The sequence below is a fragment of the Oncorhynchus kisutch genome, unplaced genomic scaffold (genome assembly GCF_002021735.2).
Source record: "Oncorhynchus kisutch isolate 150728-3 unplaced genomic scaffold, Okis_V2 Okis03b-Okis08b_hom, whole genome shotgun sequence".
Lineage (NCBI taxonomy): Eukaryota > Metazoa > Chordata > Actinopteri > Salmoniformes > Salmonidae > Oncorhynchus > Oncorhynchus kisutch.
The window spans coordinates 2,723,332-2,751,035 of NW_022261980.1; the positions used below are offsets into that span (position 1 = coordinate 2,723,332).

General features: G+C 43.5%; 2 protein-coding genes and 1 long non-coding RNA gene across 11 annotated transcripts in view; 2 read left to right on the forward strand and 1 right to left on the reverse strand.

Annotated features, from left to right (window-relative positions):
* On the forward strand, window positions 1-10,360 carry LOC109884225 (E3 ubiquitin-protein ligase MARCH3-like). Of its 2 annotated transcripts, none has more exons than XM_031812496.1 (5): window positions 1-234; window positions 1,769-1,978; window positions 2,377-2,581; window positions 5,295-5,501; window positions 5,808-6,653. In XM_031812496.1, exons 2-5 carry the CDS (start codon window positions 1,794-1,796, stop codon window positions 5,835-5,837), a joined length of 627 nt encoding a protein of 208 aa, XP_031668356.1. In that variant the 5' UTR covers window positions 1-234; window positions 1,769-1,793; the 3' UTR covers window positions 5,838-6,653. The 2 variants fall into 2 exon arrangements, with proteins under 2 accessions (XP_031668356.1, XP_031668355.1); XM_031812495.1 differs by lacking the exon at window positions 5,808-6,653 and adding an exon at window positions 6,807-10,360 and having other exon boundaries at window positions 2-234.
* On the reverse strand, window positions 8,673-26,545 carry LOC109884223 (lamin-L(III)). 6 transcript variants are annotated; one of them, XM_031812485.1, is made up of 13 exons: window positions 26,342-26,545; window positions 25,575-25,965; window positions 21,032-21,188; window positions 20,422-20,547; window positions 19,175-19,345; window positions 16,842-16,976; window positions 16,438-16,563; window positions 14,330-14,550; window positions 13,291-13,513; window positions 12,233-12,340; window positions 11,961-12,077; window positions 11,186-11,290; window positions 8,673-9,992 (listed from the first exon to the last, which is right to left on the reverse strand). In XM_031812485.1, the coding sequence occupies exons 2-13, from the start codon at window positions 25,937-25,939 to the stop codon at window positions 9,954-9,956; spliced, it is 1,893 nt and encodes a 630-aa protein (XP_031668345.1). In that variant the 5' UTR covers window positions 25,940-25,965; window positions 26,342-26,545; the 3' UTR covers window positions 8,673-9,953. The 6 variants fall into 6 exon arrangements, with proteins under 6 accessions (XP_031668345.1, XP_031668346.1, XP_031668347.1 ...); XM_031812486.1 differs by adding an exon at window positions 10,932-11,001 and having other exon boundaries at window positions 25,575-26,545; XM_031812487.1 differs by having other exon boundaries at window positions 16,842-16,922; window positions 25,575-26,505.
* Window positions 26,527-27,704, forward strand: part of LOC116359601 (uncharacterized) — a 2,389-nt gene continuing 1,211 nt past the window's right edge. Inside the window, exon 1 of one of the 3 annotated variants that reach the window (XR_004206709.1) lies at window positions 26,527-26,656. This is a non-coding gene — a long non-coding RNA (uncharacterized LOC116359601). Of the gene's footprint in view, window positions 26,657-26,880; window positions 27,333-27,704 lie in introns of those variants that run through there. The other 2 variants (XR_004206707.1, XR_004206708.1) reach the window with 2 other exon arrangements.

Here is a 27,704-nt window from a genome sequence, read left to right on the forward strand (position 1 = left end):
TTCACCCCCCTGGCCGACCGTTCGACCTTCAGGATACTTCATCTGCAGCCACACACACACACGCTGCTACTGCTGCGACTGAGTTTCTCACTCTCTCTGTCTCACACACACAGAAACTCACACAGAAAGGGATATAGAGAAGAGAGAGAGACAGAAAAATAGCAAGCAGCCCTTGAGAGTAGGGCTTCACACTTTTTATTGAGGCCTGGTGACATGAAGAACTCTACTGGGATGGTAAGATCACTTGTTTACTTCTCTGACTGTCTCTCTCTCTCTCTCTCTCTCTCTCTCTCCCTCTCTCTCTCGCTCTCTCGCTCTCTCTCTCTCCCTCTCTCTCTCTCGCTCTCTCTCTCGCTCTCTCTCTCTCTAAAAATGTCAATACCAGTGTGTTTACATTCAAATGAACTAGTTGTTTCCTCAGAAAATTCCCATTTTGGCATGTCCCACATCAAGATTTGAACCCACTTTATTTAACCTCTTGACCTGGGAAAACATGATTTATTATGAAGTTCAACACGTGCTCTTCATGACAGAATGTTACAATGAGGTGAAATTAATAGATTGACAGAATGACATGACCCTAAAGGCAGTCTACTCATAGAATGATGACCCATGTGTGTTTGGTGTTATCTTGGCTGTGCCTGCAGTGGCAGCTTAGGTATTGGTGTATTGGCGCTAGTGTTTTGGTGATTCAGTGAAATTGTTTGTGATACTGAACATGTGGGCTATACCTGTCTCTGCAAGAAGGCTTTGGAAGTGAAAGAAGTACTCAACTTTAGAAAAAATACTAAATATTTAGTCAATTCAATTGAACATTAGTTGTATGTTTTATATGAATCATTGCATTATTAGGCTTAAAGCTAGAATCTGCAGTTAATATAATAACAAAACAGAAACCCCGCCTTTGTTTTGGTAAAAAACTGAAGGATGGGGCTGGAGAAATGTAACCACTCTGAAATTCAAAGACAGAGCTATGGATGCAAAGACTGACCATCTATGGTATTAAAATGACAGTTTTAACCATGTTTTAACGCTATACAGTGTGTGTTTAAGTTGTTGACAAACATTGGAGTAAAACAAGCTTATATTTTGGGTTCTGATGGGTTACAACAGTTGATCTAAGCTCATGAAGCATTTATAAGTGTTTATAAATCCAAAAATGGATGTAGCAACTAAAGATTCTTGCTTCAATAGGTATTACAGTTTGATTGGTGTCAACATGTTTCCCTACCATAAAGCATTATGTGCAGTTCAGATATAATAACAAATTCATCTTTATATCTGACATGGTAGTAACTACATTCCATTAATTAACAGTGTCTCTTATACAGAAGGACGTATAATCAAATAAGGGACCTAGAGAGGATGTGTTATTTCAGTTGTGATTCATCTCTCTTCTCACAGCCGCTGTAGCGTGCAGAGTGCCCTCAGTCTGGCCAGAGACTGGGATTGACTATACTGAACATAGACCTTCCATAATAGTCTTATGTATTAGTGTAAATGGCTAGAGGTCATTGGTAGTGGCTATGTCAAAGCTACTTACTGTATATGGGAGCGTATTCCTGACATAATTCAATTCAAATTGGGAGTTGATTTTGCCATAATCAACCTCACAGTCAAATAGTTGGATGGTCAAACTCCTGGATTTAGCCACATGGCTTCATTGTTTTGAACTGATTCTCCTGCCAACAAATACCATTGCAAGATATATGATCACAGTGTACACTGATATTATATAATGCTAATATATTATTGTCCAAATGTGTAGCAGAACTCCACACCAGTCTGATTGAATGGCCCCCTCTGTAGCAGCCATGACCCCAGAGCAGCTCCTGGGCCCGCAGGTATGCAGTCCTGTAGGGGAAATAAAGGTCTTGCCTGAGGAGGAACGAGGGGAGGAGTCTGACCCCTGTCCCCAGGAAGTGATGGACTGCTATGGCCACTCCCCCTCAATGACTCACAGCCCCAGCACCAACAGGTGGGTCAGGAAACAAACAGACAACAGACAGAACACACACACACACACACAGAAACACCCACATCGGGAGGCAAGGGGGAGAGAGTGAAACACAGTGAGGAAGAGAGGGGATAAGAACACATGGTACAAGAAGGAGGGGGGTTAGAGAAGTTGTATGTGAGGTTATTCATAGAAGAATCCTTTAATAAGGGGATTTAAATTATGTACAATAACATCCATTGACTCTCTCTTACATCCTCCTTGTCTGGGTCCCAAATGTCTCCTTATTCCCTATATAGTGCACTACTTTAGACCAGAGCCCTGTGGTGTCATATAAAGGGAATAGTGTGCCATTAGGGACTCATCCCTGGACTCTCTGTTTTGCCCTGTGTTGACTTTGTCTCTTTGTTGTCCTGCAGTCTTAGCAGTGAGGAGCCCTTCTGTCGTATCTGCCACGAGGGAGGGGGTGTCGGGGAGCTGCTCTCCCCCTGTGAGTGTGCAGGGACGCTGGCCATGGTCCACCGAGGCTGCCTGGAACACTGGCTCACTGCCTCCAACAGCAGCCGCTGTGAACTCTGCCACCACCAGTACGCCCTGGAGAGACTGCCCAAGCCACTCACTGAGGTAGGGGAGAAAGAGTAGGGTGAAGTTACCCCTGGACGCTGATCTTGGGTCAGTTTATCATTTCCCCTCACTATTGGTTAACGTTAGGATTAAGGGAGGGGAAGCTGATCCTAGATCTGTACTTCATGGACATTTTACTGTGGCGTTAGGTGAGACGGAGACATATGCGCTCACATGCATGAAGGCACAGACACATCACTACGGTGAAGCATGGTTGTGGCAGCATCATGCTGTGGGGATATTTTTAGAGGCAGGGACTGGGAGAGTTATCAGGATCGAGGGAAAGCTGAACAGAGCAAAGTACAGAAAGAACCTTGATGAAAACTTGTTCCAGAGAGCTCAGGACCTCAGAAGGGGGTGAAGGTTCACCTTCCAATAGGACAACGACCCTAAGCACACAGTCAAGACAAAGCAGGAGTAGCTTCAGGACAAGTCTCTGAATGTCCTTGAGTGGTCCAGCCAGAGCCCGGATTTGAACCCGATCAAACATCTCTGCAGAGACCTGAAAATAGCTGTGCAGCGACGCTGCCAAAGGTGCTTCAACAAAGTAATGAGTAAAGGGTCAGAATATTTATGTAAATGTGATATTTTCAGTTTGTTTATTTTATTAACTTTGCTAAAAATTCGAAAAAACACTTTCTTCTTTGTTATTATGGGGTTTAGTGTGAAGATTGATGAGGGGGAAAAACAATTTTATACGTTTCAGAATAAGACTGTAAAGTAACAAAATGTGGGAAAAGTACTTTCCGTATGTACTGTACATCAACTATATTATGCAGTCTCAATTTATCAGGACTGAGGTCACTTTCAATTCACTTCCTGAATTGACTCAATTGAAATGGAATTTACCCCAACCCACCTGTCACTTAATTTCAAACTGTAACGGCTCTCTTCTATCTCCTCCTCTGACGAAGAGGTAGAACAAGGATCGGACCAAAAAGCAGCGTGATGATGATTCATGATATATTTTAATGAAGGAAAAACTATACATGCAGAAACTACAGAACTAACGAAATGAAATAATGAAAACCGAAACAGCCCTATCTGGTGCAAACACAAAGACAGGAACAATCACCCACGAAAACACTCACAGAATATGGCTGCCTAAATATAGTTCCCAATCAGAGACAACGATAATCACCTGACTCTGATTGAGAACCGCCTCAGGCAGCCCTAGACTACTTAGACACCCCACAAAACCCCTAAGACAAAAACACACCACAATAACCCATGTCACACCCTGGCCTGACCAAATAATTAAAGAAAACACAAAATACTAAGACCAAGGCGTGCCACAAACCCATTAAGGAATATACAAACTGCTGTCTCAACGATAGTCTTCATAGAACAGAAGAAAACAAACATTATTCAGGTTGCAGATAGATATATATCATGTGTAGAACTGCAACGATTCCCTATACTACAGTCCACATAACCCTATCTATTCTATTCAATACATTTCTATCTGGTCATTGTGTAACAATTCACCCTCCTGAACAGAGCCCCTAGCTGGATTCACATTGGAGTGTCTGATGTCACTGACTGCTTTTACCAGTAAAGCCACTTAGCCTGAGAAACAGATTAGATGGTGTTTCCTGTCACTAGCTGTAGCTGAGCTGCAGCTGCTCCATAGAGTTTGATAGATGGTTCACTTGGCCCAAACACTGTTTTAGCATGGGCACAGTGATATCAAGGGCTTTCATCATTGTGAAGTAGTCAACTGGGTGGGACTTGCAATGGCTTAAGGAAGGATCCCAGAATTTCATCCAGGTCAGCAGAAGGGGTCAGCCAATGAAATATATTCCTGAGAAAACATTCCATAATGGCAGGTGGCAGTGAATAACCAACCTTGGCTTTAGCCTATACTTCCAGATTATACACACTCCAGCACAGTAGTGCGTTTATTTAGAAACTGGCAATTCCCTCTCAGAAGTAGAAAAAGAGGAGATTGTCTACTTTAAATGGAGACAAATGGAGTGCCCTCAATGGCACTGCCCATGCTGAAACAGAAGCAGCCATTGCAAAGATATGAGCTTTGTAATGCATCTCTATGAGATTCCTCAGGACAGGACATTACGTCGTCTTGTATTAATGGTCTCCTCCCAGCCTATCGCATGTGTGTTGGCCACTGGCACCGGGTAATCTGTTAAGAACCATGTGTTGTATGGAGGGAGCTAATGTACGAGACACACACACACACACACACACACACACACACACACACACACACACACACACACACACACACACACACACACACACACACACACACACACACACACACACACACACACACACACACACACACACACACACAGAGTAGGAGACAAAACAACAGCTGATCTGACAGATGAATGGAGATATGGCCTGGTCCATCACCACAGCGTTCAATATTCAGTGGTTAACATTTTAAAGTCTCAAATTCTAAAGTGAAATGTGATTTTCGATACTCATCCAAAAGCCAAAAGCCAAAAGCCAACACCATCTAGTGTAGATACTGTACTTGTACATAACAGTGATTTAGATTGTTCTGTTGTCTGGTCTACCCACTCTAACTTTATGTTCCCTGGCCTCCTCTCTGTGTCAGTGAATGAAGTCATGCGATGCTTAATGTCATTTTGAATTGAACTGATATTACCGTCATTCTATCCATTCTAATCACAGTACATCCCCCACCTCCCCCGTCCCCTATCTCCCTCCCTCCCTTCCTCAGTGGCTGGGCTCACCAGCCATGCAGCACCAGAGACGGACGCTCTGCGGTGACGTCATCTGCTTCCTGTTCATCACGCCGCTGGCTAGCCTATCAGGATGGCTGTGTGTGCAGGGTGCCATGGACCTGTATTTCAGTAACAGTATGGAGGCTGTTGGACTCATGGTGCTCACCCTGGCTCTCTTCACCATCTACTGCTTCTGGACTGTGGTGAGTTGTTGGGGCTGTTGTGGGTTGGGGTTACATTGGGATTGTGTATCGCAGTGGAGGCTGGTGGGAGGAGCTATAGGAGGACAGGCTGGAATGGAATAAACGGAACAGTATCAAACACACAGAAACCATGTTTGACTCCGTTCCATTTATTCCGTTGCAGCCATTACAATGAGCCCGTCCTCCTATAGCTCCTTCCACCAGCCTCCACTGGTATATAGTGTAATGGTGGAACAAAGTAAATAGAATGACTAATAAAACTATAATTATTAAAGGGTTAATGCAAGATTGTTTCTACTTCCCCAGAGTCAGCTGAACTCATGGACACATTTTTAAGTCTCTGTGGCCAGTTTAAAGAAAGCTAGAGGTAGTTACACCAATGCTAACTAGCGTTAAGCGCAATGACAAAGTCTATGGGATCAGCTAGCTGATTGTGCTAAAGCTAGCTGATCCCATAGACTTCCATTCATTACTATCTGTCAGAGATGATACTGTAAACCAAAGCCAGCTGTTATTGGGCAGTTTCCCATTTAAAACCTTTTTAATGTGTACGTGGACGTGGACGTTCCCTCTCTCAAGTGAGCATCTTTGAGCATGCTTACCTATGTACGCTCACGTGGAAAGCATGCTTAAGCGAGAGAGGGACCGCCTACTTACACAGACAGGAAGCAAAGATTAACTGACTTTTTGCGACGTCTTCATTATCCACCATCTTTGCTGTCCGTTTTCTTCAGTTTGGTGCCTAATCAACATGGCCCTGGTTGGGGAAGTAAACAAACACAGTTTGCATAAGTGTTTAAATTAAAGGGGAAGTTAAGTATTTTACAACTTAATGTTAGATGGTTCCTCACCCTGAAGGTAGTCTATGCACCAGGAGAGATTGTAATCCATGGTTCTGTTTTTTTAGAACAGCCACTACAAACATCCTTGACTTAAAGAGAAATGTCACAGTTTTCCCTTGTCATACACATCATCTCCAGCACCACCGCAACATCAACATGTGTGAAAATGGTGCGTTTCTATGTTTTGTAGTAAAAAAGATAGAGGAAGATAAACGTTTCCAATGACATCTGTGTGCATCATGTGATTTTAACCAATTATGAGTAGGCATTGCCTACCAAGTGGTTGATGTCATTGGAAACACTTATCTTCCTCTATCTTTATTAATACAAAACATAGAAATGCTCTGTTTTCACATATGTTGATGTTGGGGTGGTGCTGGAGTGAACATGAAGTTGAATATTTAAAAAAACGTCCCTTTAAGCCACTGTCTGGTAAAAATCAACTGCTCTCTTCCACCACCAGGTGTCGCTGCGCTACCACATCCACCTGTTCAGGACGTGGAAACAGACAGACCAGAGAGTTAGGCTACAGATCCCCCGACCAGCACGAACCATGCACACACACCACACACTGAACCTCAGCTTCCTTAGCAAGGCCACCAGAAAGGAGACTGTGGTGTAGATGGAGTGGAACTGGGTGCAGTGTCCACGATACTTTGGCAAGAAGACTGTGATGTTGCCAGAATGGGACGGGGTCTAGTGTCACATTTCTAGTGTCACATTTAACAGGTCCCCAGTGTCCGGTCTGGAGCGTGAAGTCACAAGCTCTGCTGGTTGGCTACTGCATAGCAACCTAGTGGTGCCAAAACCCCTGGTCTGCCCTAAAAAGCCTATGTCAACCATCGCCAGAACGGCCAAACATATATATTTTTACGCCCGTTTTGGACTCCAAAATGTGTTTATTATGATCAATTTCAATCCCGATGGTGAATTATTTAAAAGTTCGCTACAAATCGAGAAATTGTATTAAATAGTGATCCATTCTGACTGCTACATTTGTCATCACACAGGATCAGGTGCTGACTCAGACCAATCAGGGACCATAAAGCTACGAGCAGGCTCTCTCAGGCAGGATGAAAACGACTACATCGACCGTGATCCTTCGCTAGTTACTGCCACTTTCACCATGATCCTTAGTGATTCTTTGGCGCCATTCAGCAATATGGTCCGCTTCAAATTCAAATAATTCCATGCGCCATCGGGAGCTTTCATAGGAACACGTGGATGACGTCAGCGCTATCACCATACTGGTTTTAATGTATATGGTTTCCTGGGCAAGGATACTTTGGTGTAGCTGGAGTGGGACTGGTCCCAGTATCCACTGTACGCTCAGCAAGGAGACAATGACATGAGCAAGGAGACTGTGGTGTAGCTGGATTGAAACCAGGCCAGATCTCACTAAGGATACAGTGGTGTTGCTGTAATGGGACTGGGCCTAGTCCTCATGCTGCTTCAACAAGGATACAAGGTTCATTTCTTTAGAATAAGGCCCCGTCTCTACACTTTTTTAACAAAGACTTGGATCAAGGAGACAGCAATGAAAATGTTCTACCAAGGAACCTTCAGAGGACCAAACCTTTCTCTGCGGAGAATACTTTTTATATATTTATAGACACCAGCCTTTGAGACTTACTCAGTTGAACATAACTATTTTCTAAAGACTGTTTTGTAAAAGAGTGATGAGATTAATGACAATGAAATTGATGTCCCACTCCCAGTTGATGTTGGGCCCAGAGTTTTTTCCAACCCTGTTCCCAGACTATGAAGAAAAAAAACCTCTTGGACTCTTGTTTAGAATGACTAGTTATCGTTCACTAAACACGATTTGTTACACCTGCAAATAACCACCATAGTTAGACGTGCAAACATCTTTAAAGGACATTTCACTCAAAAGGTTTGTTAGATATTTGGAGCTATATTCCTCAATGATGAACACTGTCTAATTTCCTGGTTTCCTGCTTAACAACCAATGTTGTGGGATGTGGCTACATTTTTACATCAGACTACTTTGAGGTTTGAAAACGTCTGACAAACTTTGACTTGAAAGTGTAATGTCTCTTTAAGTGACATTTGAAAACAATCTTTCCTGAGGACCACAAAGTCAGAAATGTTGCTTTGATGATCTGTGGTGTTTATACAAATCTTTAGTTCCACTTTATACTAAGTTTGTCACTACAAACACTGTGGCTAATTACTGTTGTAATATCACTAGAGTAACTTCAGCATTACTACAGAGGTATAAGAGAACCATTTTATGTAAAGGGTTATCCATGGTCTTTCCAGGCACAGGCTATACCAAACCACACCAACAATAAACCAAACACTGACATTAGTTAAGGAAAAATCTTTATTGAAATCATAAGTATTTTGGTGCATAAGGACAAGCCAACATTGAGTTTCTACGGACGTCAATCGGACGTTCAGAGGATGTTACAGTTAGTTGTTTTTATAAATAGAAAGAAAATAAAGTTTCAGAAATAAAATAAGAAACAATATTGCAAAGCCACCAAAGCATCCTGTCAAACACAGGCAAAGCATCCTGTGAAACACAGGCAAAGCATCCTGTGAAACACAGGCAAAGCATCCTGTGAAACACAGGCAAAGCATCCTGTGAAACACAGGCAAAGCATCCTGTGAAACACAGGCAAAGCATCCTGTGAAACACAGGCAAAGCATCCTGTGAAACACAGGCAAAGCATCCTGTGAAACACAGGCAAAGCATCCTGTGAAACACAGGCAAAGCATCCTGTGAAACACAGGAAAAGCATCCTGTCAAACACAGGAAAAGCATCCTGTCAAACACAGGAAAAGCATCCTGTCAAACACAGGAAAAGCATCCTGTCCACATACTTCCTCTCTCAATGGCAAAAGGTGCTGCAGGTTAAAGGGTAAAAACACCAGAAAACATTCATCTTACAGTTAGTTATAGTACTAACATACTGTAACACCATACAAGTGGAACAATCGGTCACTTTCCCAAACAGGATTTGAAACAGTCAGGACACAAGGCATATTCATACTGTATGACAAATGAAACAGATTTTCTTAAAAACTTTGACAATTGAATGATGTGGCATTAAAGACAGTAAGGCGCATATGAATGTCACTCGCAGCAAGCGGGAGGAGAGATGTGTTAGGAACGCCAGAATAGCAGGACAAACGCCATGTCGCTGCTTAAAGAATACAAGCCTGGTCCCAGATCTGTCTGTGCTGTTTAGACAAATGACCATAGGAGTTGACTAGACAGCACTAACAGATCTGCAATTTTAAAGGGCTACCCACTATTTTTCCAGGTACAGGCAACTATACAACCAGCCAAACTCTTGCATTAGTTTAGGAAAAATCTGCATTGAAATCACACACATTTGTGTAGCAGTGCTCCCAAATCACCATCAAGCTCCCACAGGGCACATAAATAATACCATTGGTGACATGGCCAGTGTCAAATGACACCCACTTCCCTGTGCAGTGCCCACGCTGTGGTTCATGGCAAAGTAACGCACTATGTAGGGGATAGGATGTCGTTGTAGCCGTTCCAGTGGTATTCCTGGGAATTCCCGGGTCGGATGCAGCGTTCTCAGGTCAGAATTGTGAAAGGAGGAAGGTGGAGTTACATAACAGAGCAACTCTCGTTTGTTCCCCCCGGAGCCTGGAAAACATACAACAGTGTCAGTGAAGAGATACACACGCTCAGCCTCTTGACACATGCCTCGTGCAAACACTCAAACATACAATTAGTACAGCAATGATCACCCACACACCTCACACAAACAATTAGACTCATAATGTGTGCGTTGGCCAGCACACAGCAAGCATGGTTCATGCAGGGGTGAGGAACACACAGCAAGCTGAGCAAGCTGTGTCATCACACGGGAGGAACAGCAACCATTTGCAATGAGGTGTTGCAGGCCACTTCATTTCGGATGCACCCTAGGCCGTACTTAAGCCCACAGGCTCTGTTCAAAACTAGTGCTTTAAGAACCATTTTGATATTAAAAGAACATTTTGAAATGATTATGGATTATGTATTAGAAATGTGTATGGTGCCATTCAGTCATTGGAATAGGCTGATAGACGCCAAGCAGAGTTTCCAACCATGTCATTTTGTTTGGCTTCTGATCATTTTAGTGCCATTTTTTAAGATAATTTTGCCATCATCAAAATACCTGCAATGTCTTCATTACCCAATCCTGGAACTGTGTGAAAGAGCCAGACCTTGTGTGTACTACATGTGAAGATCATTGCAATCAGGAACTCACACATATTGATTGGATTTCTGGATAAATGGGAAATGAGTTGGAACCTCCAGTACCTGCATTTGTGTCTAAAAGAAATGGCTATTTAAGAATGTTGGACCCCACAAAAGCCATAACAAGTGTCATATAGAGGGAATAGAATGCCAAATGGGACTTGCTATGGCACCCTACAGGTTAGGTTATGGAGCATTAAGAGCTGTAGTAGGGATTAGACAAACAGGGGCTTCGACCCAAATGGCCCCCTCATCTTTATAGTGCACTATATAGGGAATAGGGGGCGATTTGAGACACATCCAGGGAGTCAACAGCCGCGCTGTAGACAGTCACCTCACCTCCATCGGTCTGTGTCATGAGACAGGCTGTTCACAACACCAGACAGCACTTCCTTTTCCTTCTCTTGGGCTTTTCCATCAAGGGGAATGGAGATCAAAAACACAGTACTGATCAGTTTCCCCTGGGTACAGGCCTGGGTACAGCATTTACCTGTCTGCTGAGGAGCAGCGTGTTCTGAGGGAGGGAGGGATGCATGCATGCGTGGACAGATCAGTGTGGATCTACACATCTCCTGGGGTGTGTGTGTGTGTACCTGTCTCCTGAGGTAGTGAACATCACTCCCTTCCATAAACTCTTCATCAACCTCCACATCGGAGTCGTCCTCTCCTCTCTCCTGCACACGCAGCTCTGCGGTCTCCTAGTGATGATGACAGCCAATGAACATCAAACATCCGCTCACAGCTGTACTGATTGGAGTAGGGTGAGGTTTCCCCCTAGACGTAGATTTTTGGTCAGTTTTCCATTTCCCCCACTAACGGTTAAGATTTGAACTGGTGGAGGGGAAGCTGATCCTAGATCTAAACATCCTAGAGAAAACTTCACTCTGCTGCAAATTCCTTACACTAATGGTTGCATTCCAGTTGATCTTATTTGCAGGGTGCTTAAATCATTTGTGTGGTTCGTGAGACACAAAACACTTCTCTGGGTCTTGTGAGATATCAAGCGTCTCAGAGTAGGAGTGCTGATCTAGGATCAGGTCCCCCCTGTCCATGTCATCTTATTCATTGTGATGTAAAAGGCTGAGAGGTTTGATACATATGGCCCCAGATCCATCTACGCAGCACAGCTGCATTGAAGACAACCTGAAATGCAACAGACATCTCTGCGAGCTTAGGAGCTTAAAGATCTTTGCAAGATGGCTATTAGACAAGTGCACAAGGATAGAAATCAAATGAACTATATAGTCACCCGTGTACAAGGATATGAATGAAATTAACTTGATTTCCCCTGGTGCACAAAAATGTAGAAATGTATTAAGTAGATTGGGCCAGTAGACTGGGTCGTGGTGGCCAGTAAGAATGGGTCACCTCTTCATCTGGGTTCAGTAGGGTGACAATCACGTTGTTGACCGGACCCCAGTTCCTCTGGTTCTTCATGACCAGGTCACCTGGAGAGACCTCTACGCCTGCCTCCGAACCCCAGATCTGACACACACAATCACAGTCCCACACGGTCAGCTGGCAACAATGCATGTTTTAAATGTTATTTCAGTTTTGGAGATGAGGACCATTGTATATGGAGGCCTGATTAGTTTCCCCCAATACGTACATGTGTGTATTAGGTGCATGCGTGTACTCACAGTGAGGGTGTTGCCCCCAGCCAGTATGTAGGAAGGGGGGATCTGGAAGAACAGTTCAGGAGAGTCCAGGTGACTGCTCCTCACCACCCAGCCCCCTAGTGGCTGCTCCTGGAACAGCAGAAAAAAACAGCCAGGTCTTATTCATTAGGCATTTCCAATAAGGACTGCTTGTTCTGTTACAAAACATTTACAGCGGTGAGCCCGAATGAATACAACCCAGTTGAAATTCAGATTGGGGACAGCGGCATGTTCAGCTGGGTGTACTGGAGCAAAATGTTTTGCAATGGAAAACAATGGTCTCTTTTCTAAATTGGACAAGTTCAAGTAGCACCTCCGGTTTAAAAACGCTTCACCCTACTGAACACAACCCAGATCTTTCACACAGTTTCAGAGACTGGAATCGTTGTCAGGATACATTTGCATTGCAATGACACAAAACACAGGTTCGTAAACACAAAACACTGGACTTAAAGAGACTCTCAATGACACCCTATCCCTCATCTAGTACTCTACTGGTTAACCAGTGGCCTGGGTGACTTTAGTCTCAAAGTAGTACACTAAGTAGAGACGTAGAGCTTCAGATTCACTCAACACTTGATTGGTCGAAGCCAGGCGGTAGGTACTTCAAGATTGAATCCTTATTAATGGTCAAACTGCCTTGTCCTTTTGTGATATTACAACAAAGAAATTACAAACACTTATTTCCATCTCTGACATCATCGCACTGCACGATAGAAGAACACAATATGTACTGCATTTCATAACCATGCTGCACGATAGAAGAGCACAATATGTACTGCATTTCATAACCATGTTGCACAATAGAAGAACACAATATGTACTGCATTTCATAACCATGCTGCACAATAGAAGAACACAATATGTACTGCATTTCATAACCATGCTGCACAACGCTCCTCAGCTCAGCAACAACAATGCTGGTGGGGCGGCCAGTGGCACAGTTTCTCCCTACTGCGGATTCCATCTTTAATTGGTCAGAGTGGGTGGTAAGTTCACAGACTCTCCTAATTGGTCAGAGCAAGGCAGTAGGTAGGTACCTTCTCAGAGTTGTTCTTCAGCATGACGTAGTTCCCCTTCAGGTCTATCTCCGACACCATCATGTGACTGTGGGCCTTGGCGTGCTGCGAGACCTTGTAGGCTGGCGAGGACCCCGTGCCACCTTCGTTCTTGCGTTTCTTCCCGCGGACAACTCGGCGGGGGCCGTGTGCGTGTGTGCGTGCCACGGCCCCATGCTGGGAGGGGCTCGGGGAGAGGTGGAGTCTGGAAACACAGAACAACGTCAGGGAGATGTTTGGGAAACCCTGGTTTCTCTGTTTTATCTACTGTGCTCCATCTTTGCTGCCATCTAGTGACTTGTTTTATGTATGACTCCCTTGTTCTCACTAAATGTACCCTCCCCTATTCAAGACCACGACTACTTTGTCTTTTCTAATACTTCTAACCTTAACATGCATTTTGGATAATATATCTACATCACAATTTTGAATATATATATATATATATATATATATATATATATATATATATATATATATATATATATATATATATATATATATATATATATATCCTACTGCTGTGTGGCTCAGATGGTAGAGCATGGCACATGCAACACCAGGGTTGTGGGTTCGATTCCCACAGATGACCAGTACGAACAAATATGAAAATGTAAGCACTCACTACTGTAAGTCACTCTGGATAAGAGCTCTGCTAAATGACTAAAATGGAAATGCCGTTTACTATGTTGTGTCCACCAATGACTATTCTGTAACCACTTCCTCTTCAAATCAGGGTTAAGAAGATGGTTTGTTGTTACTCCCTGATGAAGGCCAGTTTAAATAAAGGCTTTTTAACTAATTACATGAAGAGTGTCTTGGTCCCCTTAGTTTTTTATGTTTGGTGAAAGGACCTTGTAACCGTGTGTGTGTGTGTGTGTGTGTGTGTGCCAAACCTGGGTTGAAATTAAGGTTGCCCCAAAGATTTGAATAATTCAGAATAGATTTGCTTTACTCAGATTTGATTTAGTAGAATTCCCCATTTCAAAACGTATTTGAACCAGGTCTGAGGTGTACGTACCTCTGCTCCTCTCCCTCCAGCATCTTGCGGTAGGCGTTGATCTCCATGTCCAGGGCCAGCTTGACATCCAGCAGCTGCTCGTAGTCCTCCAGCTGGCTCTGCATCTGGGCCCGCATGGCCGACATCTCCTCGTCCTTGTGGCTCAGTCGCTGCTGCCACACCTCGCGCTCCCGGTCCAGGGTCCGCTCCAGCTCCCGCACTCGCCCCTCTAAGGCCCCGTTCTGAGGGGAGGAGACAGAGAGAAGAATCAGAGAGAAATAGGGGTTGTGAGAAAGTCTTCCACACAGACAACTTTCAGACTCCCTGACACCAGTCAACATACAGTCATGGCCAAAAGTTTAAAGAATGACACCATTATTAATTTACACAAGGTTTGCTGCTTCAGTGTCTTTAGATATTTCTGTCAGATGTTACTATGGAATACTGAAGTATAATTACAAGCATTTCATAAGTCTCAAAGGCTTTTATTGACAATTACATCAATTTTTGCAGTGTTGGCCCTTCTTTTTCAAGACCTCTGCAATCAGCCCTGGCATGCTGTCAATTAACTTCTGGGCCACATCCTGACTGTTGGCAGCCCATTCTTGCATAATCAATGCCTGGAGTTTGTCAGAATGTGTGGGTTTTTGTTTGTCCACCCGCCTCTTGAGGATTGACCACAAGTTCTCACTGGGATTAAGGTCTGGGGAGTTTCCTGGCCATGGACCCAAAATATCGATGTTTTGTTCCCCGAGCCACTTAGTTATCACTTTTGCCTTATGGCAATGTGCTCCATCATGCTGGAAAAGGCATTGTTCGTCACCAAACTGTTCCTGGATGGTTGGGAGAAGTTCCTCTCGGAGGATGTGTTGGTAGCAATCTTTATTCATGCCTGTGTTCGGAGGCAAAATTTTGAGTGAGCACACTCCCTTGTCTGAGAAGCAACCCCACACATGAATGGTCTCAGGATGCTTTACTGTTGGCATGACACAGGACTGATGGTAGCGCTCTCCTTGTCTTCTCCGGACAAGCTTTTTTACGGATGCCCCAAATAATCAGAATGGGGATTCATCAGAAAATAACTTTACCCCAGTCCTCAGCAGTCCAATCCCTGTACCTTTTGTAGAATATCAGTCTGTCCCTGATGTTTTTCCTGGAGAGAGGTGGCTTCTAGGCTGCCCTTCTTGACACCAGGCCATCCTCCAAAAGTATTCGCCTCACTGTGCGTGCAGATGCACTCACACCTGCCTGCTGCCATTCAAGCTTTGTACTGGTGGTGCCCCGATCCCGCAGCTGAATCAACTTTAGGAGACGGTCCTGGCGCTTGCTGGACTTTCTTAGGTGCCCTAAAGCCTTCTTCACAACAATTCAACCGCTCTCCTTGAAGTTCTTGATGATCCGATAAATGGTCGATTTAGGTGCAATCTTACTGGCAGCAATATCCTTGTATGTGAAGCACTTTTTGTGCAAAGCAATGATGGCGACACTGGTTTCCTTGCAGGTAACCATGGTTGACAGAGGAAGAACAATGATTCCAAGCACCACCCTCCTTTTGAAGCTTCCAGTCTATTATTCAAAGTCAATCAGCATGACAGTGATCTCCAACCTTGTCCTCGTCAACATTCACACCTGTGTTAACGAGAGAATCACTGACATGATGTCAGCTAGTCCTTTTGTGGCAGGGCTGAAATGCAGTGGAAATGTTTTTTGGGGATTCAGTTAATTTGCATGGCAAAGAGGGACTTTGCAATTGATTGCAATTGCAGAGAGGGACTTTGCAATTGATTGCAATTCATCTGACCACTCTTCATAACATTCTGGAGTATACGCAAATTGCCATCATCAAAACCTTTGGCCACGACTGTACATACATCTCTAGTCTGTTGTTTTTCAGTCTGAAACCAGTCAAATATTCCGGTACTATAATAAAGCCCTAGCAGCAGCCTGGTAGGTACAGGTTTCTGGAATGTCACTCAGACACACCGCCGGGGTGAAGTGTTCCCTAGCTACAGATCTAGGATCAGCTTCACTTCCCCAATCTTAAGCATAACCATAGTGGGGGAAATGCAAAACTGACCCAAGAACAGCATCTATGGGCAACCTTAGCCCTACACACATACAGCAAGTACCTGTTTTTGGAAGTGATTGAGTTGTGAGGAGAGGGTCTCGATGCGGAGCTTGGTGGCAGACAGCTCCTCTCTGGTGGACGAGGCAAAGTCACTACTCTTCAGCGCCGTCTGATGGGCGTTCTCCAGCTGTCAAAACACACACCCATGTTACGTACACACCAAAGGAAAAGCAATGTGTTAATGTGTGGAGATACATAACATACCAGAGTCAACTGCATACATGTTGAATACTTGAGGTGAACTTGATTTGACCAGTACATATGGTGAACTGGGTTTGCACTTTTGGGACAAGTCGGTTGGTTCCATTTTACAGAGCAAGCCAAATAAGGTGTACCTCAAGTGTTTGCTATTGGCTAGAATATGAGGACACTTCTACCTAACACGGGCTGGACCGGTGAGAATACCTTGATCAGCTGGACAAAGCTCTCCCTAATCTGCACTGGCATCTTTCTCACTCCTCTTTTCTCTTCCGTCATCATGCACTCCTGCTCTAACAGTGTGCACGACACACACAGAGAATCCCTGACACACAGCTCTCTCTGAGAGAAACACATACAGTTATACACCAGCAACACAGTGCCAGTCAAAAGTTTGGACACAGCTATTCATTCAAGGGTTTTTCTTTATTTTTGACTGTTTTCTACATTGTAGAATAAACAGTAAAGACATCAAAATAATGAAACACATATGGAAGCATTTAGTAACCAATAGAAAAGTGTTAAATCAAAATATATTTGATATTCTTCAAAGTAGCCACCCTATGGCTTGATGACAGCTTTGCACACTCTTGGCATTCTCTCAACCAGCTTTATTTTATGTTTTAACTAGGCAAGTCAGTTAAGAACAAATTCTTATTAACAATGACGGCCTACTTGTAAAGCCCCCTCGGCCAAACCCTTCCCTAACCCAGACAACGCTGGGCCAATTGTGCGCCGCCCTATGGGTCTCCCGATTACGGCTGGTTGTGATACAGCCCGGGATCGAACCCAGGTCTGTATTGATTCCTCTAGCACAACGATGTAATGCCTTAGACTGCTGCGCCACTCAGGACCAGCTTCATGAGGTAGTCACCAGGAATGCATTTCAATTAACAGGTGTGCCTTGTTAAAAGTTCAAAAGTGGAATTTATTTCCTTCTTCATGCGTTTGAGCGAATCAGTTGTGTTGTGACAAGGTAGGTTTGGTATACAGAAGATAGACCTATTTGGTAAGACTATATTATGGCAAGAACAGCTCAAATAAGGAAAGAGAAATGTCCATCATTACTTTAAGACATCAGTCAGAGGAAAATTGAAAGAACTTTGAAAGTTTCTTCAAGTGCAGTCGCAAGAACCATCAAGCACTTTGATGAAACTGGCTTTCATGAAGACCGCCACAGGAATGGAAGACCCAGAGTTACCTCTACTGCAGAGGATGTCCATTACAGTTACCAGCCTCAAATTGCAGTCCAATGCTTCACAGAGTTCAAGAAACAGACACATCTCAACATCAACTGTTCAGAGGAGACTGCATGAATCAGACCTTCAAGGTCAAATTGCTGCAAAGAAACCACTACTAAAAGGACACCAATAATAAGAGACTTGCTCGGGCCAAGAAACAGGAGCAATGGATATTAAACCGGTGGAAATCTGTCCTTTGGTCTGAGGAGTCCAAATTTGAGATTTTGGGTTCCAACCGCCGCAGAGTAGGTGAGCTGATTATTTCTGCATGTGTGGTTTCCACCGTGAAGCATGGAGGAGGAGGAGCTGTGATGGTGCTTTTCTGGTGACACTGCAATTTATTTAGAATTCAAGGCACACTTAACCAGCATGGCTATTACAGCATTCTGCAGTGATACGCCATCCCATCTGGTTTGCGCTTAGTGGGACTATCATTTGTTTTTCAACAGGACAATGACCCAACACACCTCCAGACTGTGTAAGAGCTATTTGACCAAGAAGGAGAGTGATGGTGTGCTGCATCAGGTGATCTGGTCTCCACAATTCCCCAACCAAATTGAGATGTTTGGGATGAGTTGGACCGCAGAGTGAAGGAAAAGTAGCCAACAAGTGCTCAGCATGTGGGAACTCCTTCAATACTGTTGGAAAAGTATTCTAGGTGAAGCTGGTTGAGAGAATGCCAAGAGTGTGCAAAGCAGTCATCAAGCCAAAGGGTGGCTACTTTGAAGAATATCACATATCTTGATTAACACTTTTCTGGTTTCTACATAACTCCATGTGTGTTATTTCATAGTGTTGATGTCTTCACTATTATCCTACAATGTAGAAAATAGTAAAAAATAAAACCTTTTGACTGGTACTGTACATACACACAAACCTCAACATAATCCAACATATACTGTGTCTGTAAAATGTACATAGGTTCAGAACTTAGTTAAACATCACAGCATAGTTGAACAATACATGGCATATAGAAATCACAACGGAATGGTCTTCAGATAGATGGGATGGGTTGAGGATTGCTGGGTGGGACTAAAACCATCTGCCCTTGAGCAAAGCACTTAACCCAAAAACAATACGCTGGAAGTAGAAGCCTAACTGTTGTTGTCCATTAGTTTACTCCAACTAGGGGGAAGTATATATTTAAAAAATAAAAATAGTCAGGGTGGCAGAGGCAGGGAGGCAGAGAGGGAGGGAGGCAGAGAGGGAGGGAGGCAGAGAGGGAGGGAGGCAGAGAGGGAGGGAGGCAGAGAGGCAGGGAGGGAGTGAGGGAGAGAGAGAGTGAAAGAGAGTGTGTACCTTGGCATTGAAATTCTTCTCCAGATCCTCTTTATACTGCTGGATTTGTCCGTCGTGCTCCTGCCGTAGCTGCTGCATGGCCTCAGCCAACTTACTCTCAAATTCTTTCTGTCTCCCAGAATCCACCTCCACCAGGCGACTCTCATGTCTGCTCCGGATCTCCCTGACCTCCTACACACACGCGTACGTGCGCACACACACACAGACATGAACAGAGACACACGTCTACCGCAGGAAGACGACATGGGTCACATTCCAATCGAACCCCTAGTCCTCTCCCAGACCCTATTCCCACCACCACCACCACCCCTTCAACTCAACATAGAGGAAACGACATGGGCCACATTCCATTCTAACCCCTAGTCCTCTCCCAGACCCTATTCCCACCACCATCACCCCTTCAACTCAACATAGAGGAAACGACATGGGCCACATTCCATTCTAACCCCTAGTCCTCTCCCAGACCCTATTCCCACCACCACCACCCCTTCTACTCAACATGGAGGAAACGACATGGGCCACATTCCAATTCAATCCCCAGCTCTTAACCATTTCTTCTCACCCTCCTACCCCTAGCAACTTCATTAACCCCTTCCCTCCTGCATGCTGTGGATACCCCACACCTCCTAGAAAAACAGGCAGAGACAACATTGAGTTTGATATCTTACTATTATTAGTATTTGTAAATAGTTACCCACTTCAACAACCAATCAATCTGACTTCTGTGTCGCTTCTGTGGCAATAGTGGGCCTTTCTTATGGCAGCAGTTACTGCAGTGTGTGTGTCCGGTTTCAAGTGTGTGTGTGTCCGGTTTCAAGTGTGTGTGTGTCCGGTTTCAAGTGTGTGTGTGTGTCTGGGTTACAAGTGTGTGTGTGTGTCCGGGTTACAAGTGTGTGTGTGTCCGGGTTACAAGTGTGTGTGTGTCCGGGTTACAAGTGTGTGTGTGTCCGGGTTACAAGTGTGTGTGTGTCCGGGTTACAAGTGTGTGTGTGTCCGGGTTACAAGTGTGTGTGTGTCCGGGTTACAAGTGTGTGTGTGTCCGGGTTACAAGTGTGTGTGTGTCCGGGTTACAAGTGTGTGTGTGTCCGGGTTACAAGTGTGTGTGTGTCCGGGTTACAAGTGTGTGTGTGTCCGGGTTACAAGTGTGTGTGTGTCCGGGTTACAAGTGTGTGTGTGTCCGGGTTACAAGTGTGTGTGTGTCCGGTTTCAAGTGTGTGTGTGTCCGGTTTCAAGTGTGTGTGTGTTACCTGTTCGCCAATGTGTCTCTGGAACTCCAGCTGTTCCCGTAGCGTCTGCACCTGGTTCTCCAGGTCCACCCTCCTCAACATCTCAGAGTTCAGCTGGGTCTTAGTCTCCGCCAGCGCACACTCCAACTGAGACAAGGAGTCAAAGAGATCACCTTTTGAATTCAAGGACTTAACATTTAGCCAAAACGAAGCAACTCCCCTCAAATTACCTAGCCACGTCTCATAACAGCCCATAAGCGTCTTCTCTGTAGATGCTCGCAAGCTAATGTTAGCCACCCTACACTAGTACCAGCTTAAACCTATGGCTAACCGAACTAGTTAGCTTTAGACTATGATTTTTTTTTTTAAATAACATGAGAATCAAAAGGTTGAATCAGCGCATCTCTAGGCAGAATATACTTTGTTTTGTCTGATGCTGTTTAATGCCTTTTGCGTTGTCAACCACTCCTTCTCAGAGCTGCGTTCACAGCCGACACAGAACCTGATGCATAACACTGTCAAAATGCTGCAAAAACATCTGTATGTGGTATTGGTTTAATTGTATTTAACTTTAAACAAAACATTAAATTAACCTCACTAGAAGGCCTATAGATGGCAGTCTAGTCCTTACATTGGCCACCTGGGCCTGTAGGTCAGTGACGTCATCCGCTTGTCTTCTGTTATCTGCCAGTTGATTGGCCAGCTCTGCGTCTTTAGAGTTGAGGACCGCCTCCAAGTTCCTCCATTGACCCATGGCCATGTTACACTCTGCTTCCTTCTTCTGGTTCCTGGTAGGATGAAAAAGAGAGGACAGGTGGTTACTATGGTTCCTGGAAGGAGGAGGGCAGAGAGAAGACAGGTGGTTACTATGGTTCCTAGAAGGAGGAGAGCAGAGAGAAGACAGGTGGTTACTATGGTTCCAGGAAGAAGGGAAAAGTGATAGAAAGAAGTGAGAGGTCAGGGAGGTTAGTATGATTCCTGGAAGGAGTGAAGAGATGACAAGAGATGAGAAGATATGGCTTCCATTGTTCCTGGTGGGAGGAAAAAGAGATCACATTTAAATTTGAGTAATTTAGCAGATGCTCTTATCCAGAGTGACTTACAGGAGCATTTTGGGTTAAGTGCTTTGCTCAAGGGCAGATCGACAAATTTTTCATTTAGTCAGCTCAGGATACGAACTGGCAACCTTTCATGACTACAAAATTCAGGTTAGCCAACTATGGTGTTACAGGGACTACCTGTTAGTGGGACTAGGTCCCCATCTAGTGGCCTTCATGTGTATTGCACCTAGAGTATGTGACGTTGCATTGTTGTCTATCCATCCTAGCGTTCTATTATGAACATGACTGAAGTTAAAGTGCAAATGAATGCAAGAACCAACTTCTCTGGTTGAAATGTGGCATTAGTCAAACATTTATTCCAATGTCAAAATTGACACTTGGGCATAAAATCAGTATTATTCCAAAACAAAGTAGTGGGATATTTGTCTAACGAGTTATTTGGGGTTGGGTTTTGATTTCGATCATGCCCACTATAAAGGGATTGTAGCACCTATGGCGAATTGTCATGCACCGAGAAACAGCTGTGCAGATTGCGCTCGGTCTAATCATACCGAAGAACACGTAGAGTTAGAGACTTGCACCTCGGACTTGTTTACATAAGACAACACATTGCCAAATGGTGGAGTTGGTTTTGCATGGCGCCAGGGACCGATGCCCCGGGTGGGTGGAGATTTCACATTAAGAACCAATGGAATGGTCTAAAATGAGCAAACTCTGCCTACCTGGGGGCACCGGGCCAAGCAAAATGAACTTGACCATTATTATGTTGAAAGAAAACTTGGCCCAGAAGCCCTTTATGAAGTGGCCACTTGCTGAGGTGTTTGATAGGGATCACTATAGTCTGCGTAGTGGTTGACTTGGACTGATAGGTGCCGGTAGCCTACTCCTTTTGGGTGCAGGTACTGTTTATATTTAGGTGCAGGAACTCCATAATACTTTGGAGCTAATATTCTATTTGAGGTGCAGGAACTCAAGCAGTTGACCTCTTGCCCAAGTCAACCAGTCTGAGAATTGACTGGAGATGATGTGTGCACTTGTATCCCAACTGCCACTTGTCAACATTCCAACATTCTGAACCCAGTAGTGAGCATCTTGTATCCCAACTGCCACTTGTCAACATTCCAACATTCTGAACCCAGTAGTGAGCATCTTGTATCCCAACTGCCACTTGTCAACATTCCAACATTCTGAACCCAGTAGTGAGCATCTTGTATCCCAACTGCCACTTGTCAACATTCCAACATTCTGAACCCAGTAGTGAGCATCTTGTATCCCAACTGCCACTTGTCAACATTCCAACATTCTGAACCCAGTAGTGAGCATCTTGTATCCCAACTGCCACTTGTCAACATTCTGAACCCAGTAGTGAGCATCTTGTATCCCAACTGCCACTTGTCAACATTCTGAACCCAGTAGTGAGCATCTTGTATCCCAACTGCCACTTGTCAACATTCTGAACCCAGTAGTGAGCATCTTGTATCCCAACTGCCACTTGTCAACATTCTGAACCCAGTAGTGAGCATCTTATATCCCAACTGCCACTTGTCAACATTCTGAACCCAGTAGTGAGCATCTTGTATCCTGCCATGACTTGCTTTGTTATTTATTTTTCCTTTATTTAACTAGGCAAGTCAGTTAAGAACAAATTCTTATTTTCAATGACAGCCTAGGAACAGTGGGTTAACTGCCTGTTCAGGGGCAGAACAAAATATTTGTTATACCTTGTCAGCTCTGGGATTTGATCTTGCAACCTTTCGGTTACTAGTCCAACACTCTAACCACTAGGCTACCTGCCGCTTTACATGATTCACTATGAAACAGTGCCAGAAAGACGCATACTAATAGAGAGAAAGTTGAAAAAACCATAACGGCACCGAGGCACACACGTCACACCCGCCATTGATTTGATAGGCTGATTTATCTAACGTGGCTTTCCTGCTCAATGTGCCTGCTAGCTAGCTTCATTGACAAACACAGATGGAACTTAGCCTGCTAGTGATTTTGAGCGCTGATAAACAGCGTGTAGCTTATGCTTTATTTACAATTGTTTGTCAGCTTGCTGATTAAGGTTGGAACGAATCAGTCCTGTGCAGCTGTTGTTTATTCATGTTCTGTATGGACCCCAGGAAGAGTAGCTGCTGCTTTTGCAACAGTGAAATGGGGATCCGAATAAAATACCAAATAAACAGCTCTGTGTGTGCAGCAGCAGACAGGATATTCATCTGCATTGCAATGCTAGTTTTCATGCACATTTTTGAACTTGAGAAATACTGCACCAAACACCTAGCTAGGATGTAAAATTGCACAACAAAAAATGTCCTCTGCAAAAACATCAAAATTAATTACAGATTTCTTGATTCATCTTAGATCAATTGTGACTATTTTGGGGAGGTGGTAAGCTAGTGGCTCTGTTGTTGCTACGGTGTGTCAAAAGCGACAAATAAAAAGAGAAAATATTTCAGAGAAAAACAGCTCCCTTGGACCTTTTAAGAAAAACAAGATTTCAGTCTTGTGGGCGTGGTTCGATGTGGGCGTGTTATCAAACCACACCCCCAAGACTGAAATCAAATTTTTCTTATATATATATATTTTTTTTAACAAGTCCACGGGTGCCATTTTTACCTCAATATCAAATCATTTCTGGGTAACAATTAAGCACCTTACTGTGAACATTTTATTTGAAAACAGTAAAAAATAAAAAATAAATATATATATATTTAAAATAGCTTCTTAGCAAAGAGTAATTTCTCAAGCAAGAATTTTGCTAGGACTGTCAGAGTGGTCTGAATGGGGAGGGGAAAACTGACAAAACTGGCAGAGAGGCTTGGAACTCTTTCTGATTGGTATATTAACTAATTCACAGCATGGTGATGTAACTACGGACAAAACCCTCATCCCACCAAAACAGGCCGACATTTCAGGTGGTCTTTCAAACAGCTTTTACACTAAAAGTACATTATCATTTTCACAAATTCACAGTATTAGTCCAACCTCAGTGTGAAAATGTAAATAAAACTCAGGAAAATCACATTTGACTGCATTAGGCCTTTAAATGAGCAACTGAAAAACAAAGGGAATCACTGAGTTCAGTCGCCCTTTAAATCTTAGCTCCGACTCTTTGCCATTATTACTACACAAACACCTGGTGGGAGGAAAAGAGATGACAGAAGACAGGTGGTTGCTATGGTTACTTGTAGGGTAAGCTAGAGATGACAGAAGTCTGATGGTTACTATGGTTCCTGTTAGGATAGAATAGAGATGACAGAAGTCTGATGGTTACTATGGTTCCTGTTAGGATAGAATAGAGATGACAGAAGTCTGATGGTTACTATGGTTCCTGTTAGGATAGAATAGAGATGACAGAAGTCAAGTGCTTATATGCTTCACTTCCTGAAGGGAGTGATTTTAGAGATCGTTTTTTATTCTGGGTATAATTCAATTGTTACTTTAATTGTGGATGTTAATACACGGCATATGGTTCTATTGATATTAGGCTACTATTATGATATTAGGTTACTATAATGATATTGTGGTTATTCAAACAAGAGATAGCAGAAGGATAATAATAACAGGAGGATATTCTCATGCTTCTTATTAGGAAAGAAAGATGACAAACCAAATCTATCTGAGGTCTCTTCCTCAAAAAGGTAATCATTACTATCTGTAGATCATGTCTTGCAAAGACAAACAATATGATCATAAATGGGGAACCACATACTCCAAGAGTGTCTAAGGGGAGTTGGGATATGCCAAAAACACTAACAATTCACACGTGTATAATACACATTTATACATAGGTGAAATAGGACAAATAAGCACCCACCTAATTAGTATTATTTAAATGGAGAATTTGCGATTGTTTAATTAATGATAAAGGCTAGACATTGATTTTTGAAGAATTTAACTTAGAAATGCATCATTAGCTTAGTTCAACTTTCGTACCCTATCCCAAAATATACAACTTTTTACTGCAACAATTTAGGCCTAATTGCAAACTAACCATTTATGCTATTTTTATTTTTTTTAAACTATGGATCTCAACACTCAATGACAACAGCGCGAATACACAGTACAAACATAGATTGGTTTGTAGGTTATTATATCTAACGTTACCTGGTTTGTAGGTTGCTATGCTCTTCAGAAAGATGACCCATCTCTATCTGCAGCCGGGCCCTGTCGTTAGCCAGCACGTCCAAGCTCTTCCTCGCGTCGGCCAACTCGGTCTCGTACAGCCGCCGAACGTTGGCCGTCTCCCGGGTCGTGGACTCCTCTTTCTCCTCCAGGAGAAGCAGCATTGAGGACTTGTCATTCTCCAGCTGGCGGACCCGCTCTATGTAGGCGGCCAGGCGGTCGTTCAGGTGGCTAAGCTCCTCTTTCTCCTGGCTTCTGGAGAGCCGGGTTGGGCTGGAGCTGGACGGGCCGGCGCCGCTTCGTCGGGAGGAGCGAGTTGAGCGAGTGGTTGAGGTAACTGAAGCCATGGCGCGTTCTCATGTGACTGCATGCGCTGGGTTTGGGATGAGTTTGCACCAATAATTTATGTATACAACTAGATGACTTTTAGGGGGCGCTGTGTTGAAGCCACCGTGCCTCCATCTTGGCACTCCCCCAACGTTGTAAAAATTTAGGAAGCTATAGATATGCATGTATTAATGTCTACATTCGTTTTTGCCACATTCATTATATTACATACACCTTAATGCATACGTTTACATTACTATTATGTGAGCTAAACATACCAATAAAACATGACAAAAAAGATATAAACATTACAAGTAAAACAAGTATACTTTTTAGATATAGCTAATGTTACTGTCCCCAACATTACAAAATAAGTACTTAAATACATGTCATTTTGTCCTTGAAACAATTAATTGAAATACTGTAGAATTCCATTCATTCCTGTGGAGGACTGCTCCTACTGGGGTGTGCTCTCAATGGCCAATAGATAGAATTACATTCCAGGATGTTATACATTATTGGTTTGCACTGAGTTCTTCTTCTTCTTCTTCTTCTTCTTCTTCTTCTTCTTCTTCTTTGGTATAATGGTGGTCCGCAAACAAGCGTTTGAGGTGAATGCTGACACCTACTGTGCTGGAGGTGGTGGCGCAGAGGAATGGAGAATAAATGAATAATCAGTGTATGTTAAATGTTATAAATAAATGGAGGGCATCCGTAGAAGAACGTGGAATACGCAGGTACGTGTAAAGCCTATCAATGACAAAAGAAACGTGCATTACACTTATTAGAGATTTCACATGACATCCTACACAATTAAATGTTCTAAGAGTGTGGAGGTGCCATTACTGTAGTCATCTGATTGTGAATTTTAAGGCCATTGATTCGATTCGATTCGAGTGAAAGTTGATTGCATTCGTTTTGGAACCGAGCTGCCTCCTGGGCGTGAGCCAGGTGCCCCGTTCAAATCCCACGGTGAAGTCATCTAAAAAAAGTGACATAATTATGAGTAGGATTCTGTGTTTTCACATGCAAAAGTGATTCGTTTTGATAAAAATGCTTTACGTGCCTCCCCAATGAAAACTAGTTTGAAAATTCAAACGTATATTTTACGGAAAAAATATGTTGTATGTTTCTGGAAGATGCACCATGCTGCCTTTATTTTGACATCATGGCCGATCAGCGCAGAATACTGCTCCATTTGAGAAAGGCGCTCCTCCCTCACCGCTTTTTCCCGTTCAAGTCATGGGCCATAGACCGATGCCCCACGGCTCAGCATAATCAAATCCGACGATTCACAGCTGACAGGGCTTCTATCCAGTCTCTGTGTTCTGTTAATGTGTTAATTGTAAGTAGTCTTATCCTGAGTACAACTTGTGTTTGGTAATTGTGCGGACATGGAGACAGCCAGCAAAGGTATTTATTGTGTAATTGTACAAAAGCGTAATTATTTAGACGCCACTGTCGGATGGTTGTAACCAACTATTATTCATTATATTGACAATATAGGCGAGTGACCACTCTAACGCATGTCCTCAAAGATGGAAGGCAGGCGAGATCAGGTGGGACCATTCTAGCCAATGAGAGGGCAGATATGTGTGTGAACAACGGGCACAACTCTAATATAACATGTTTTTTTCAAAGTTGCCGAAATTCCACATGCGTCCACTTATATCAGTGCATTCGTAACAACCTAACCATAACGAAACTTTTATTCGATCAAAGAAGCCTCATGTAGCAAATTAGCAATTGCATTTTTTGCTGACCAAATTCGACCCTCTCATTGAC